The following is a 13,794-nucleotide window of genomic DNA, read 5'->3' on the forward strand; positions in this document are numbered from 1 at the left end:
TGAAGTGATACTGACTGGTCACCAGGGGACCAGTGGCGAACCTTTTGGTTTTCTCCAGAGGCATCCCAAAGAATGCTGCACAGACAGTAACATGGACCTTTTAGTGATACGTGTTTGCTTCTTAATACTTAAAGGGAAAGTCTCATGCGGTCTGTGGTGCCAACTTGGAAGATCATTTCCATTCCCCTTGATTGCTGTAGTTCAATATAACTTATTTCTGCATTGTCCTGAGACTGCACAGTGAGACAGATCCATACTTTTTGCTATTTAAACATTGCTATGGTGATTATATCAGAATGAAATACAAATACATTAATTTCCTTGATGGCTTAGTGTGGTGGAACAAGTAGATCCGCATGTAACCTAAATTGTGCAAAATCAGTTCCATTAAATGCTATCCTTGTACAAATTCTGACCCACCCTGGGTCATTCATAAGGGTCTGCAATGATGTGACTGATGTGTGATGGAAGTGATTAAGGTACAACCACACACTAATCTGTAAACTAAAACAATGAAAAGTCTTTGGTGTCCATCTTCCTCTTTCTTGATAATGGGGAACATTTTCATTATACTGAAAGAGAGGTTGTGGAAATCATCTTGTTTCTTCCCTTCTCAAAGCCACTAAAATCACATCTCTATAAGGTGGTTCATCTACCAATTATTTTGTTACATCCACTTTCGTTTTGTGAACAGGATTTAATTCTTTGTTTCTCAAGCAAAGCGGTTTACTTAACCATGCAGTTATATGGCTGATTCCTGTAGCTGGAGTGAAGACCAAACGGTTACTTAATGTCATGTTAGTGTTTCTGAGTTAAAAAACAGCTGTCCCCTACAAACCGACACTCATTTGCTGGGGCACAAGAGACATCTTTTTTTTTTCTGTCTTTCTTAGAGAGAGATTCTGAACGTTATTACTATTAATCATTTTGTTGCTATTGTTGTTATTGCTGTTGATGTTCTGTGTGGAGAATTACCTGTTCCATATTGAAAGTTGGATTAACATACTCTTGCACTTTTCAGTATTTCCCATGATAGATCTCTTCTCAGTTGATTTAGTTGTTGAATTGTTGTTTGTTGGGGGTGGTGGTGGTATTTTTGAAGGAGATACCATGAAATCAGAATAGAAGTATTTGTTTAGCTTACTTTTGCTTAGTCTTCAAAATGTATGTCATTTTGTCTATAGAGGAGGCTCTTCGGGATCAGGTGAAGGACAGGGATAAAAGTCTTGAGGCTGATGAGATGTCTAATGGGTCACATTTCAATAGCAGTAAAATTGTAAAAGGTGATGCCAGTCTGAAGGACAGTCATTGTGCTTAGAGCTAATGGTGTCTAATTACTTATATGTGATAAATATCTCTTAAAACTGATCTAAGTAATCACGAGAAAATATGTTAATGTTTTTGAAGAGAGGAAAATACGATTAACCCTTTCGCTGCCATGGCTATGGGCACCTGTGTTATTGGTAGATTTTTTTTCTTTGAAAGAGAAACTGATCCTTGTTTATTTTTCTTGCTGCGGTTCTACCAAGGCATGTTGTTGAGGTACACGGGCACGTGCAAACACACACCTATAAGCTTGATAGTCTGTATTGTTTAATAGTAATGATACTTAAAAAATGATGATGATGATGCCTGTTGCTTAACCCATGTGCTGATATATTCATCATACATGTCAGCTCATTTGGGAAGAGAAGGCAGGAGGGACGAAGCAGCGCCAACACGCACTACGGAGGACTTGTTCGGTTCCACGTCAGAAAGCGACACCTCGACCTTTCATGGCTTTGACGAGGATGATGCAGAAGAGCCTCTCTCGAGCCGAGGAGGTGGCTGTGGTAGCAGCTCTCCCTCTGCAGACAAAAAGGGCGGCTGCTAAATTAACTAAAAAGACACAAACTCTGAGCAATTTGCTGTCCATTTTACTACTAGAATTATTATCTTTTTTTTTAATTTTAGGTCCTTGGGTGGTTTTTTTGTTTTTTGTTTTTGTTTTTTTTTTGTTATTGTTGATGTTGTTTTTGTTGTTTTTCCTGTGGGGTGTACACTGAAAGCACAAGCATTTAAAGTTCTTGACAACCATTTTGAAGAGACAGAAGGTTTTGATTTTCCTGTTTTTTTTTTTTCTTGTTTTTTTTTTTTTTTCATTTTAATTTGTTCTTCTCCCACCTCCCCCCCTTCTCTTTCTCTCTGGAAACATAAAAGGTGGATTTAATATTTTTTTAAATAGTGAGCAGAGTTGATTTTCTTCTCTTTTAATATATATATTGGCAAACCACGTAAAATAGAGATGGGTTGGAGAACATGAAAGCAAACCCAAATAGTTTTTTTTAATTATTATTATTTATATAATCTATATATTATTAGAAAAAGTTACTTTTTAAATAAAAATACAAAAAAAAAAAAAAAAGCAAAAAAAAAAAAAAGCAATGGATGTCTACTTGATGATAGAACTGTTTCTAGAGAACCACTGTGGATGAACTTCCTTGGAGGACAAGGAAACCCTTGGTGTGATGGCTTCTGCATTTGAGATTTTGCACTTATTGTGGAATTTGGCTCTTCTTGTACACCTGCTGCACTTGTATTTAACAGCTTGAAGACACAAGCAGCTCCATGGAAGACCATGACCTTGGGGAACACATTTCCATCTCTCCTTTGGACACCTTTACAATAGATCTCTTCCTACCTGCACCCCTTCATCTCTTCCTCGCTCAGTTCTACTTTTTTTTTTTTTTTTAACCTTCACTTCATGGATAGCAATTTCCAAGCATAGGGATGGAATATAAATTGCGAGTCATAGATGTCAAAGATGAAACAGATGGAGCAGCAGAATCATGGAAGAAATTATATGGAAATATACCTCACCTATACTTTTCTTTCCATTTTTAAATTTTACTTCACAGCATTTTTTCTGTGTTGCCCAGATTTTTCTCTCTGTAGTGTCTTGTGAGACACTTTGTTTGCTTTGCAATTGCTTCTCTTGAAATAAACCAAAGCAATACTCATTAAAGTTCCAAGGGCAATGGAGAAGAAAGTGACTCCCTTCCCAGCGACTATCCCAGAAAGGAGGAAACGTGCAGCAGGATTTGAAAGGTATGTCCTGGCTGAAATATCTTTCACTGATTGTGAAATCACTGTTCTCTGGATTTTCAAGAGACCCTTGACTGATCTTTGTTTTAAGAATAAATCAGAGATAAAATAGAAATTTATTTGGGCAGTGCCTAGTCCTTCAACTGTGTGCATGTGATGCCAGAATAAAAAATCTCAGCCTTGTAATAAAGACTTTGGATATATATTGTTCTAGTACGTGAATGAAGCCTGTCCAGATGGATTCCATTTCTCTTGCTTCTTTTGATGGGTTATCACAGTACTGTCTGTGAGAGCTCTTTCAGCCTTTTTTTTTTCCTTTCCATAAAGAATCCACTCATGCTGCTTACAGAGGTCTTTGTTTTTGTTGTTTTTATTGTTGATTTTTGGCATGAAATAAGCAGTGGCCGGATTCTTCTGTTAGGGATACGTGGATGTATACCTGAATGTAAATCCAGCATGGTGTTTAGATTACATTAATAAACTGCCCCCAGAATTAGATATGTTACTAAATGTTACAAAATAGCTCCATGTGTTTCTAGTGTAGAAACACGGAATGCAAGAGCCATGCACTCTTGTAAGGAAGGAACCTTGTTTGAGCTTTTCCCATATTTATGATCTTTTCCTGTTGCTATTCTGTTCCTGCTGGTGTGTTATAATCATCCAAGTGTCAAAACAATGATATTTTGACTTAACACTGGCATTGAGAAGTATACTTTAATTGATTTAATTCATTCCAAAACTAGTCTTTTTTTTGTTTGTTTGTTTGTTTTCCTCTCTGGGAGAACATGTCAGATAAATTTATAATATTTTGCCACTCTTCTGCATTCACTGAAAGCCCAAACTTCAGTTTTTTTCCAGACATGAGGCACAGGCATATAGGCATCTGCTCTTCCAAAATCCCAGAAAGCAATAGGATTTAGCTTGCACTACTGTATCATCCTATGTGTTTGTGTAGGTAAATATAGACCAGAAATGTATGTGCATAGACATAGACAATACAGACAATAAAATGAAGAGCAATGACAGTAAAGATAGAAGACACTCCCTAATTATGAGTCCATGAGTCTGGCATAGGCTCACTTGTTCCATACTGACTTTACTATAAAGTCATACCAGTGAAGTCCAGTGCATTTCCACTAAATGCACGTTCGTAAAACTCATAGCAGAATCTGGCCTGCAGGTACAGTTGTTCCCAGTTTGTAAGGAAATACCATAAATGTGAAAAATCTTTTAGATTAAAAAAATGAACTTCAAATTGATGCTTCTGTTTCTCCAGCCCTTCAATCCCTGCACTTACAATTTATGGTATTAGGGTTACGTTCTCTCATTTTAAAATACAACTTTTTCTTCTGCTGCTCTGTGATATGGCCATGTGAACAACAGGGAGCAGAAATGTGCCATATTCAGAGCCAAAGAGCAGCATGATTTCTTGCATCCATTTTTTATCTTCTTGTGTCCATGTCAGTCATGGAGAAGGACAGGAAAAGAGTTTTGTTCATTCTAGCTGCCTTTGGCTGTCTGAGAGGTGGATGCTTTACATAGCTGGAACCAACCAGCTGTATGTGGCTGCTGGTGCAGTGATGACAGTAGTTTAAGTTTACAGCAGTTAGCTCTAGTCACCCAGTTTGGTGCATGTTCTTGCAGCCCTTGCTGAGCTCTGTACTGACCAGTGTCCTAGTAGCACCTCAGCTAGCTAGCTGAAAGCTATCCAGGTATGTCATTCTGAAAACTCCAGTCACTTTACTAACTGCAAAATAAGCGTACTCTAACTACATATTTTTCCTAGTGGAGTCCTTACCATTGTCTTTTGTGAACCATGCCTAACACATTCTGGGCTTTTCTGGAATACAAACAATAATCAGATGCCCATAATTTATTAAATCTTGGTTTAGTTTCACAAATGCAGTTACTATAACAATGCATACAGTCTTAATCCTTTCGCAACCTAACCACCCATTTTTGTGACAACTGGGTAGTGCAGTGCCCTCAGAAAAAAGCCACAACTCACACAGTGCACAGAGACTGCCAGCTGACATTTATTACAGATGACTGCATATAAAAAACACCCATCACTATTATTTGTACCATTATGTATATGGATGGTCACTTGTTCCAACTAGTCCTGAGGAAGGAAAGAAGGGAAAATAGGTTCTGTGTTATGGAGAGTGGAGAAGTCTTTGAATTGCTCAGAATGTCTTTATTAGATGGAGATAATCAACCTGAGGAAAAATCTACATCTCACTGTTTAGTTGAGCAGGCAGAGCAGTGGAACCTGACACCAGCATAGCCAGGTCAGAAATTAGAGAACTGCACAGTGCCAATTGTATGTATCCTCAAAGACACATAAGTCCCAAACCAAACTAGGAAGGCATAAAAAGAGTTTTCAGTGTGAATTCTGGGTTGTACCTGAAAAGTAAAGTCATCTTTGAAATCAGGAAGAACAGTGATGCTCTGTATTCCCCAGTGATTTCAGTAGTTCAATGAAACCTGCCGTTCTGAGCTTTATAAGAAGATCTTTGAAGGCATAGTCCTTCAACTAATCACAAGCCTTGCTCTTCCAGTCCTCCTCCAAAGACATCCTTATTAGAGAAAGGTTAGCGCAAGTCTATCCAGAGATTCTCCTGAAACATATATGCTCCCACAGAAATCATGTACCAAAATAAAACTGTTCCAATAAGAAATGTGAATAAAGGAATGTTTCATCTCAGATCCTAAATTCAGACTTTTCTGTTTATTTAATCATGTTAGCTATCTTCTCAGGCCTCTTTCTACTACTAAAGGATCTTAGAAAAGTCACAGAATTTCCTGAGCCATTCTCTGCAAACTGATTCACAAATGGGAGAGTGTGGAAATAAGGAAGTGACGTGCTGCTTGAGCAGCTGAGTAGTGAGAACAAAGGCTATATGGAGTGTGCATTGATCTCTAACATATTTCCTTCTGTGGCACTTAGAGGATGTGTAAGAAGGGGCAGACCTCATCTCTTGCATGAAAACGCTTTAAAATTTAAACATGGTAGTATTTAGTGGGAAAATTTTAAGAAAATATGACATAAATTTTATGAAAATGACGTAAAATAAAGGGAGATTGTGAGGCATGTAGCAAAGTAGGATGGAGGCTGAAATATGTTTTACTTCACTTTGCACCTCTTTCCTCCAGGTTTGTGGGCCTGTGGGTTGAATGTGTATTTCTTGTATATGTAGTATGCTTGAAATAGCAATGCACATATGTGATAAGGTCATGAATGACGAGCCTGGGCTGCTGAAACAGGATCCAAAGAGAAATTTGCCACTGGCTTCAGAAGAATTAGCACTGAGCTTTCTTAGCTATTGCTTTTATTGAATGAAACCTCCTTGCTAATACACTTAACTGTGGTGTGGTGTAGACAAGCCCTGAGATGGCCATTTGTTTCAAAAGAATATGTTGTTAGAATCCCATCCCCACATTGTTTTGCCTTTAAGCTTTTACATTAGTTATTCATTTGGAGTTCCAGTTTGCCATTTTACAGTCCTCAGCTCAGGCTCTTGATTAAAGACAGAACATTGGTTTGCATGGATCAACCAGAAATGCTCCCAGAGAATGGTTGAGTCCAGGCTGCATTCTCTCCTGGCTGCTTTGCCTTTCTTTGGTTAATTCTTTTAGTGATGTTTTGAGACAGGTCCTAAAATTATGATTCAAATGCCATCAAACCGTGGAGCTTTCAAAACCGGGATCCTCATGCAATTTCCCTCTTTTACATGGCAAGCAGTTTTACTCAAGCAAACACTGTACTGACCCTACTGGGAGTTGTCTTATTATATAATCTGCAGAATCTTCCCAGTGTTTTGTGCTGCAGCATATGTAGATGTTTCCAATAAACACTCATTTCTTTTTCTCCATTTTTTTTCTTTTTATTTAAAATGGGTCTCTGTGAGTATATGTAAAGAATGAGGGATATACATGTGTTCATGCTGGCATGGGGTTGTTTTGACAAACCCTTGCAGTGTAGGAATGAAGCCAGGATGAATTTTTGCTGATTGAGCCATTGCAATAAACTCTACCAACCTTTGTTCTGTTTGCCAGATATTTACCAGGGCTGAAAAAGCCCAACCTGTATAAATACCATAGGGTAATGAAACTAGGGTCAAACCATTTTAGTGTTCCTGTTGTAATTCCACAAGTGTAAAGTTGCCAACTTCAGAGAATGCAAGTTATAATAACATGTAAGGGAGAAAAAAAAAGCTAATGTTGCAGTTACAAGTTCTGATACCCCTGTTAAGAGGATGCAGGCAGTTTGTATCTTTGAATTGTTCTGTCACTGTCAGCTCCTAAGATTTTGGATATTCATGTCATGGAATCACAGAATCATGTCATCCAGAACTGGTATGAGGTGTGAGAAAGATGTGAGGGGAAGGCATTCCTTTTTTGTGGAAATAAACAGATGAACATTTTAAGCTCAGGAGCCTGGAAGTATACAACTTAGTCCATTCATAGATTAAATGAAAATGCAAAATGCAATTTTTCACTTATTTTCTGAAGTTATCATATTGTTGCTGCTCCTATCTGCATGGTTCAGACTTCAGAAAACATCTTTTGTGCTGTATTGCATACGCTTGTGGCTCTGTACAACTAATTAGTAATATAGCTATGTAATCAGAGCAGGATTTCATAAACAAAATCTTAACCTCTAGAGAAAAGAGAGCTATATAACCTGAATGAAGAAGGTGATTTAATTATGTTCACAGTAAGAAAAATTGACAGCCTTTGGTGCCTTTCTTTTGGATATGCTCCATCATATCTCTTTTGTTTGCTTTGTATTTACTTATGGCTCCCACCATCAGTTGAAACTGAATCTGTCGAGCTATGTTTTCAAAGAACTAGAATGCAAACAGTGTTGAAAGGTTGACTTCTGCTTTTTTTGCTTTATTCTGAACACTTGCTTTTGTTGTCTGTTTGAGTTTGTTTAGTTTTACTTTTTATTGCCTTTCCCTCTGCAGTCAGCCCTGCCCTCGTGGACTCCGGCATCCTTCAAGCAAGACATTTCAGAAGAAGGTCGAGAGAAGCCAGGATGCTTTGATACTTCTGATAACTTCTCCTTGCCCTGACCCTTCTGTCCCTGTGTTTCATCTGGCACAGGAGCCTGGACTGTAGGAAGCTGGCTGCCAACTGTTCAGAGAAATTCTGGGGATGCCCTAAGCCGGTGCAATACAAAGAATTTTTTTAAAGCCTTGATTTCACTTTCTTTTAAGCATGTGTATAAACCCAGGTCAAACTGGAATTGATCTACAGTAGAACTGACTGAAAAACAAACAAACTGAAAAAAAGACTTAATTATTTTATTTATTTCAATATTTAAGAGAGAAAAGGAGTGCTGAAGTTGCACAGTATTTTTGTTTGAAATACGTTTTACTTCAAATTTTAAATGCAATTTTGTGAAGACGTGGAATTTTAAAAAAGCACTTAATGTAAAATAAAGACTGAATATTTACTTTAAGAAAAAAAAACTTTTTTAAATAATGAAAATAAAGATCAACTCTGCTCTCTCTCTTACTTTAAAGAAGCCATTCATACATGTGCTGGGTATCTTTGTTTTTTGCAAATTGGATGTGGTAAGTGCAGACTGTTCTGGTTTTCTTTCTCCTGAATAATATTATCCTGTTAGATGCTTAAATCTTACTTTGCTTTACTTGTGTTAGGCACAAATCTGAACAAAAACTGCTGAAAGAGCAAAGACCAGGCTCAGTGCCTGGATTTTTTTTGTTACCAGATGTTGTGTCCAATTCAAAGGACTGTCTTCTCCCCGTAGGATTGATGTGTCTCTTCTGCACAGTAAAACAGGTTTTCGTTTGAGCAACTCTGTGAAATACTTCTGCTAAAAGAGAGATTTACAGAAAGGAAAGCAACTATTAGGTTGTTTTTTGTTTTGTTTTGTTTCTTCTCATTAGTATTATTCTTTTTTCTTTTTCTTTTTTTTTTGTTTTTTGTTTTTCCTTTGATAATTCCTCAGCTGATTGTGAGTTGGTTGTAAGGAAAGTATCTATTCTGTTTGGATGCTCTTGGCATGGAGCTTCCTGCTGGAGTCAAGGATGATGCCCTGTGTAGAAACCTCTGTATTTGCCCTTTTTTATGAAATAGTGGACTTTGAAAAGTATAGAGGTATACCCCCATGTCAGCAGTAAGCAACAGGGGATACTCAGCAGGAGAAGAATTTGAGTTCCCACAGCTGCAATCCTAAATTGTCCGGTGAGGGACATTCACAGCCTTCATTCTGGGTTGTTAGCCATCTTCTCAATGAAATAAGTTCTGCTTCATGAAAGCATTGGAAAATTTTGTTGGCTGCCAAATCTGCTCACAGTGGATAGTTTGTTGTCATGTGTGATGCAGGCTAGCAAGGATGCGAGCCTTGTGTGTTAGAAGGGCATTGGACTTGGCTCTGAGATTAGCTGTCCTCTGTAGTCAGATGTATCTATTGGTATAGACCCAGTGTATAGATAATAAAGTGTTTTGTTAATGTGACTTATGTTGGTTTTTTTGAGTGAAAAAATTGTCTACGAAAATGCATCCTCTATAGGTGAAGCTGACAGAAGGCCTCATCCTGCATTGTATTTCTTGCACACCTAAAACTTAAACTCACCTCTTTGAGAGGTTTTCTTGTGTCCGTCGCAGTGCTCCCTCCCCCTTCTTCCTCTCCCTTTGGATTAACACATAGGGCCAAAAGTAGCCATATTAAATCTCTGGTAGACCTGAGTTCTGCTCTCACTAAGTTGAATGACAAAATTTATGTCATAATCAGGCTCTTTACCAGGATGGGTTTGCTTTGATAATTTTGTTGTTTGTACGCTTGCGTTGGTGAGCTGCCGCTAGAGAAAAAGAAGAAATCAGATTTTATTTAATCAAAATATAATGAAACGCACAACCGTAATGAAGATTTGCAAACTGTAGGGTCTGTATTCAGTTTGTGTAATATTCCTCTCAAATAAAAGTTCTGCTTCCAATGCCCCTACTGTATATTCCTCTGTAAATATCACATTATCAAACCGATTCTGCAGGGTCTTTTTTACTGCAAGTAATCTTTTAAAAAGACATTGTTGAATAACATACTTGTACATATAATTTTCTAAGCTCTCCATTGTTTATAATACTCTCTTTGAAGCTTAAAATAAAACTTCCTCCTCTATTGATTTTGTTTTTCTTTTCCGTTTTGTAAATTATGATTTTTGCTCCTGGATTTTGTTTTGTATCTCTTAATGAAGCTTGAAGATAACCAAAAAACTTTTCTTCCTTTTCCTCTTTTACTTTCTTTTGACCCCATTCGCCGGACTGCAGAAACTGGTCCTGTTGCTTGCTCTAGTAAAGGTAGGCAGGAAATACAACACAGCTTATGTGAAGGACTCATTTTAAGAGTATTTCCTGTGACGTAGTGGTGGTAGATGATCTTCCTAAGTATGTTTGTGTTTTAATAACCTTTTCTATGAGATTATTAGAGTTGCAGTAAGGTATTCTAGATTGAAAGGTGGAGTTTAAATTATTTGATATTTTTTGTGTTATGGAGACCTGATCCTACCTATAACATTTCTAATCCTGCCTCTGGAGTGCTTGTCTGCCGCATCCAAATCTGTGGTTTCCTTTGCTGCATTTCACAGTGCAGACATGAAACCTCCCCTTCCTTTTTACATGTTAGATTAATACTGCAGTTGTATAGAATGGAAAGAGAAAATGCTGTTTCAGATTAGATGTCATTTTTTAACAAAAAGCTGTGTTTTCTCTTCCCTAATAGGTCTGCTTTTGTTTTTACAAAGCTCTGCTGTGTTTTCTCTGCCTTGTCATCAATTGCTCCACTACCAGCAGAGGCTATACATGGACCTTCTTATTTTGGCAGTTGCTTACAAGAATAGCGGAGGGGACGTAATTTTTAAGCAATCTTCTGATGTGGATACAAGGTCTGTAGAGTAGTGAGAAAAAAACCCAGCAGATTAAATGACAAATCCTTAGGATAAAATGTCCTAAGGAGCACATCAGAAATGAATCCAGAAAGAAAATATATGTCTGTAGAAAACCATTATAATTGTACAACGTGAACTCCTACCTGCATGATTTTCAGCATTTCTATGTGACAGAGCATGTGAGAATTAGCTATTTCCTGTAAAGTTTTATTTTTTAGATGTATAATTTCAATTTCCTTCAGTGTTTTGTTTCTCCATTCAGCTGGGCAAAGCATGACTTGAAAGCTTCACTTTTTACCTTCAGACCTTACGTTGAAGAGGCCTGTGACAGATTCACTGGAGGAAGGAGGAAACCAAAGGGTTTCAGCTACACTTACTGTCCCCAGTAAGTGTGGTTCTTGGGAACTTATTTAGGATCTGGTTGAGCAGCCTGTGGGTTACTGGCTGGCCTGTCCTCAACTGTTCTGCAGCTGGAAAGATCTTTTCCTCCTTTGCAAGTTTTGGATATTGGGGGCCAGAGACAGCTGTGGAGGTGGGATGAGGTGCTAGCTGTATTACTGAGCTGTGTTGAGAAGGCAACTACAATCCCTTCCTGAGAGCGCTTACTGATGTTGTTGGTTTTAAAGCCTTTTCCTTTTCCAATTCCCTCTCTGTGATTTTCTCTCAGATATTTTACCATAGTCTGAATTTCAAGCCTATAATACTACTTTTCTGAAGGATTTCATGGGATGCAAGTAATCTTTTCCTTCCCCAAAGCAGAGCTGGAATGGAAGATGTTTGATGACAGATCCTGAGCCCCTGGTCATTGCTGCTTTTGCTCTTCTCCTAGCTCCTCTTGAGCTTCCTGGTGTGCTGTGTAGGACAGAGAGACCCAGATGGAGGTTGGACTAAGGGCAAAACTGAGTGGTGACAAATCAAAGAAAGGAAAGTGGAAGGGAAGAAGGAAGGAAGGAATCTACTTGTGGCATCAGTACACTTTTCTTGTTCAATAGGTCTGAACTCAGTTGTCACTGTCATTGTCCCCATTATGACAGATACACAGAGTAAAGACAGATATTTCTGTTAAGCTAACCAGGAGTGAAAAGGTATGTTGAAATTTACCTTTATGGATGGCTGTCTCCACTCTGTTTAGATGAATGGGATGCTTCCCACCACAACAAAGCTATCGCTACAGGCTGTAAAGTCTCCAGAGGACAATTCTGCATAGGTCTTACCTTGAATGTTTTTGTGCTTTTTGTTTTATTCCTTTTTTTTTTTTTTTTTTCCCTCCCCCCCCCCCTCCCTCAAGCCACAGACCTGGAAATATAAATGCTATAAAGGAAATTTTTAATTGTGCAGAAATTATCTGGTCTGGAGAAAATACCACAGTTCACTCAGCTCCCAGAGGAGATTTTCTTTGTTATGCTGGCTAGGTGGGGAAGAGTCCTTGCTGGTGAGAATCAGATGTGATAGAAGTTGCATGTAAATGTGTTTGACAGCATTGCTACAGCTGTTGGGGGTCTCTATGGCTGTTGTTCCCTGGGCTGAGATGTGGTTGAAGGTTAACAAAGTTGTGAGCTGCAATCCTGGATTATGAGTGCAGTGACAGAGCCATTAGCTTCTTTGCTTTGTCTTAAGCTGGTATGCTGCACCTGCTTAAAATTTATTCCAAACTTTTGCCTGGTATCAGGGAAAAGAATCCTTCTACTTGGAGTCATTCAGCCTCTAAATCATGAAAAAAGCCGACAAAACTTTTCTCTGTAGATCCAAGCTTTTATACATAATACTCATTAGCAGTAGTAGAGCCTTCTCTGTACCCCTCCTATTCCTAATGTTGAAGATGGATCTTTAGGACTTCCACTATGTAATATATACACAGGAGAGCACATAAGCATTGATTATTCCCCTTAAGTTTGGTTGAGCTTGTCTAGATTGTGACCTGATGTGTTATAATCTCCATTGTTCCCTGGAAATTATTGTAAAATTATATTTTGTCTGCTACACTAAAGCAGGGCACTTGCAACAGTTTAGTCCTACATTTCATTTTAACGATTAAACTGAGAGCCACTCATCTGTGGCATCTTATTTTCAAAGTCTATTTTTTAAAACCTGACTGCATTTTTTTTTGTTGTTGTTTCATCAAATGTTTCTTTTGTGTATCTAGAGACTTCTATCTGTTACCTGATGAACTTTTTTTTTCCAGTAGCCATTAGTTCTTTGTGTTTCCACAGTGTGTGCGCCAGGATGGGAGAAGCATGGCATTTACCTTTAAAAAGCACAGATTTCTGAAGTACAGTGTTGTTGCTAATACTGCTACCCAGGATATAACTAGAAGCAGTTTTGACATAGCCTAAGATATCTGTAGTGGCTCTGAATGCTACAAACTATCACACTGCTATGGAGAAAACACTGAACACTGATAGCTTGTTTATCTCCAGCGTTGCATGGTTGTTAGGTGTCATTTTTTGCTTGAACTGAAGCCCCTTCTTACTACGCAGCTTCAGTCTTTGCTGTTAGTGTCCTCATGTTGGTGTCTTTGTTGCGGATTGCAGGAGAAAGAACATGACCAAACCTGTTAGATACAGTCACCTTTCTTGAAACAGACAAGATTTTACGTAATGCTGGAGTGAGTTTTGTCAAGCATTGCTGAAGGTGTTGCTTACTCATTTAGATTTCTTTTATGTACCAACTACCGTTACGTTCCTCGTATGTTGATTTCAGGAGTCAGTACTGAGGCCAGCTTCTGGGGTGAGAAGTCTTTGTATGAGAAATAATTGAATGCTATACTGTTACTGAAGGAGTACTTTTATTT

General features: G+C 38.2%; 1 protein-coding gene across 8 annotated transcripts in view; it reads left to right on the top strand.

The window, feature by feature from the left end:
- The window catches only part of DPF3 (double PHD fingers 3), a 190,092-nt gene that overhangs the window by 151,333 nt on the left and 24,965 nt on the right, over positions 1 to 13,794 (top strand). For 2 of the 8 annotated variants that reach the window (XM_031593613.2, XM_031593614.2), the window contains one exon: positions 1,677 to 2,304. The exons of 5 other annotated variants lie outside the window; for them this stretch is intronic. In XM_031593613.2, the coding sequence (XP_031449473.1) occupies positions 1,677 to 1,873 (197 nt within the window). In that variant the 3' untranslated portion in view covers positions 1,874 to 2,304. Of the gene's footprint in view, positions 1 to 1,676; positions 2,305 to 8,057; positions 8,911 to 13,794 lie in introns of those variants that run through there. One more of the 8 variants, XM_090141083.1, reaches the window with a different exon arrangement.

The sequence above is a fragment of the Phasianus colchicus genome, chromosome 5 (genome assembly GCF_987193195.1).
Source record: "Phasianus colchicus chromosome 5, bPhaCol1.hap1.1, whole genome shotgun sequence".
NCBI classification, from domain to species: Eukaryota; Metazoa; Chordata; class Aves; order Galliformes; family Phasianidae; genus Phasianus; species Phasianus colchicus.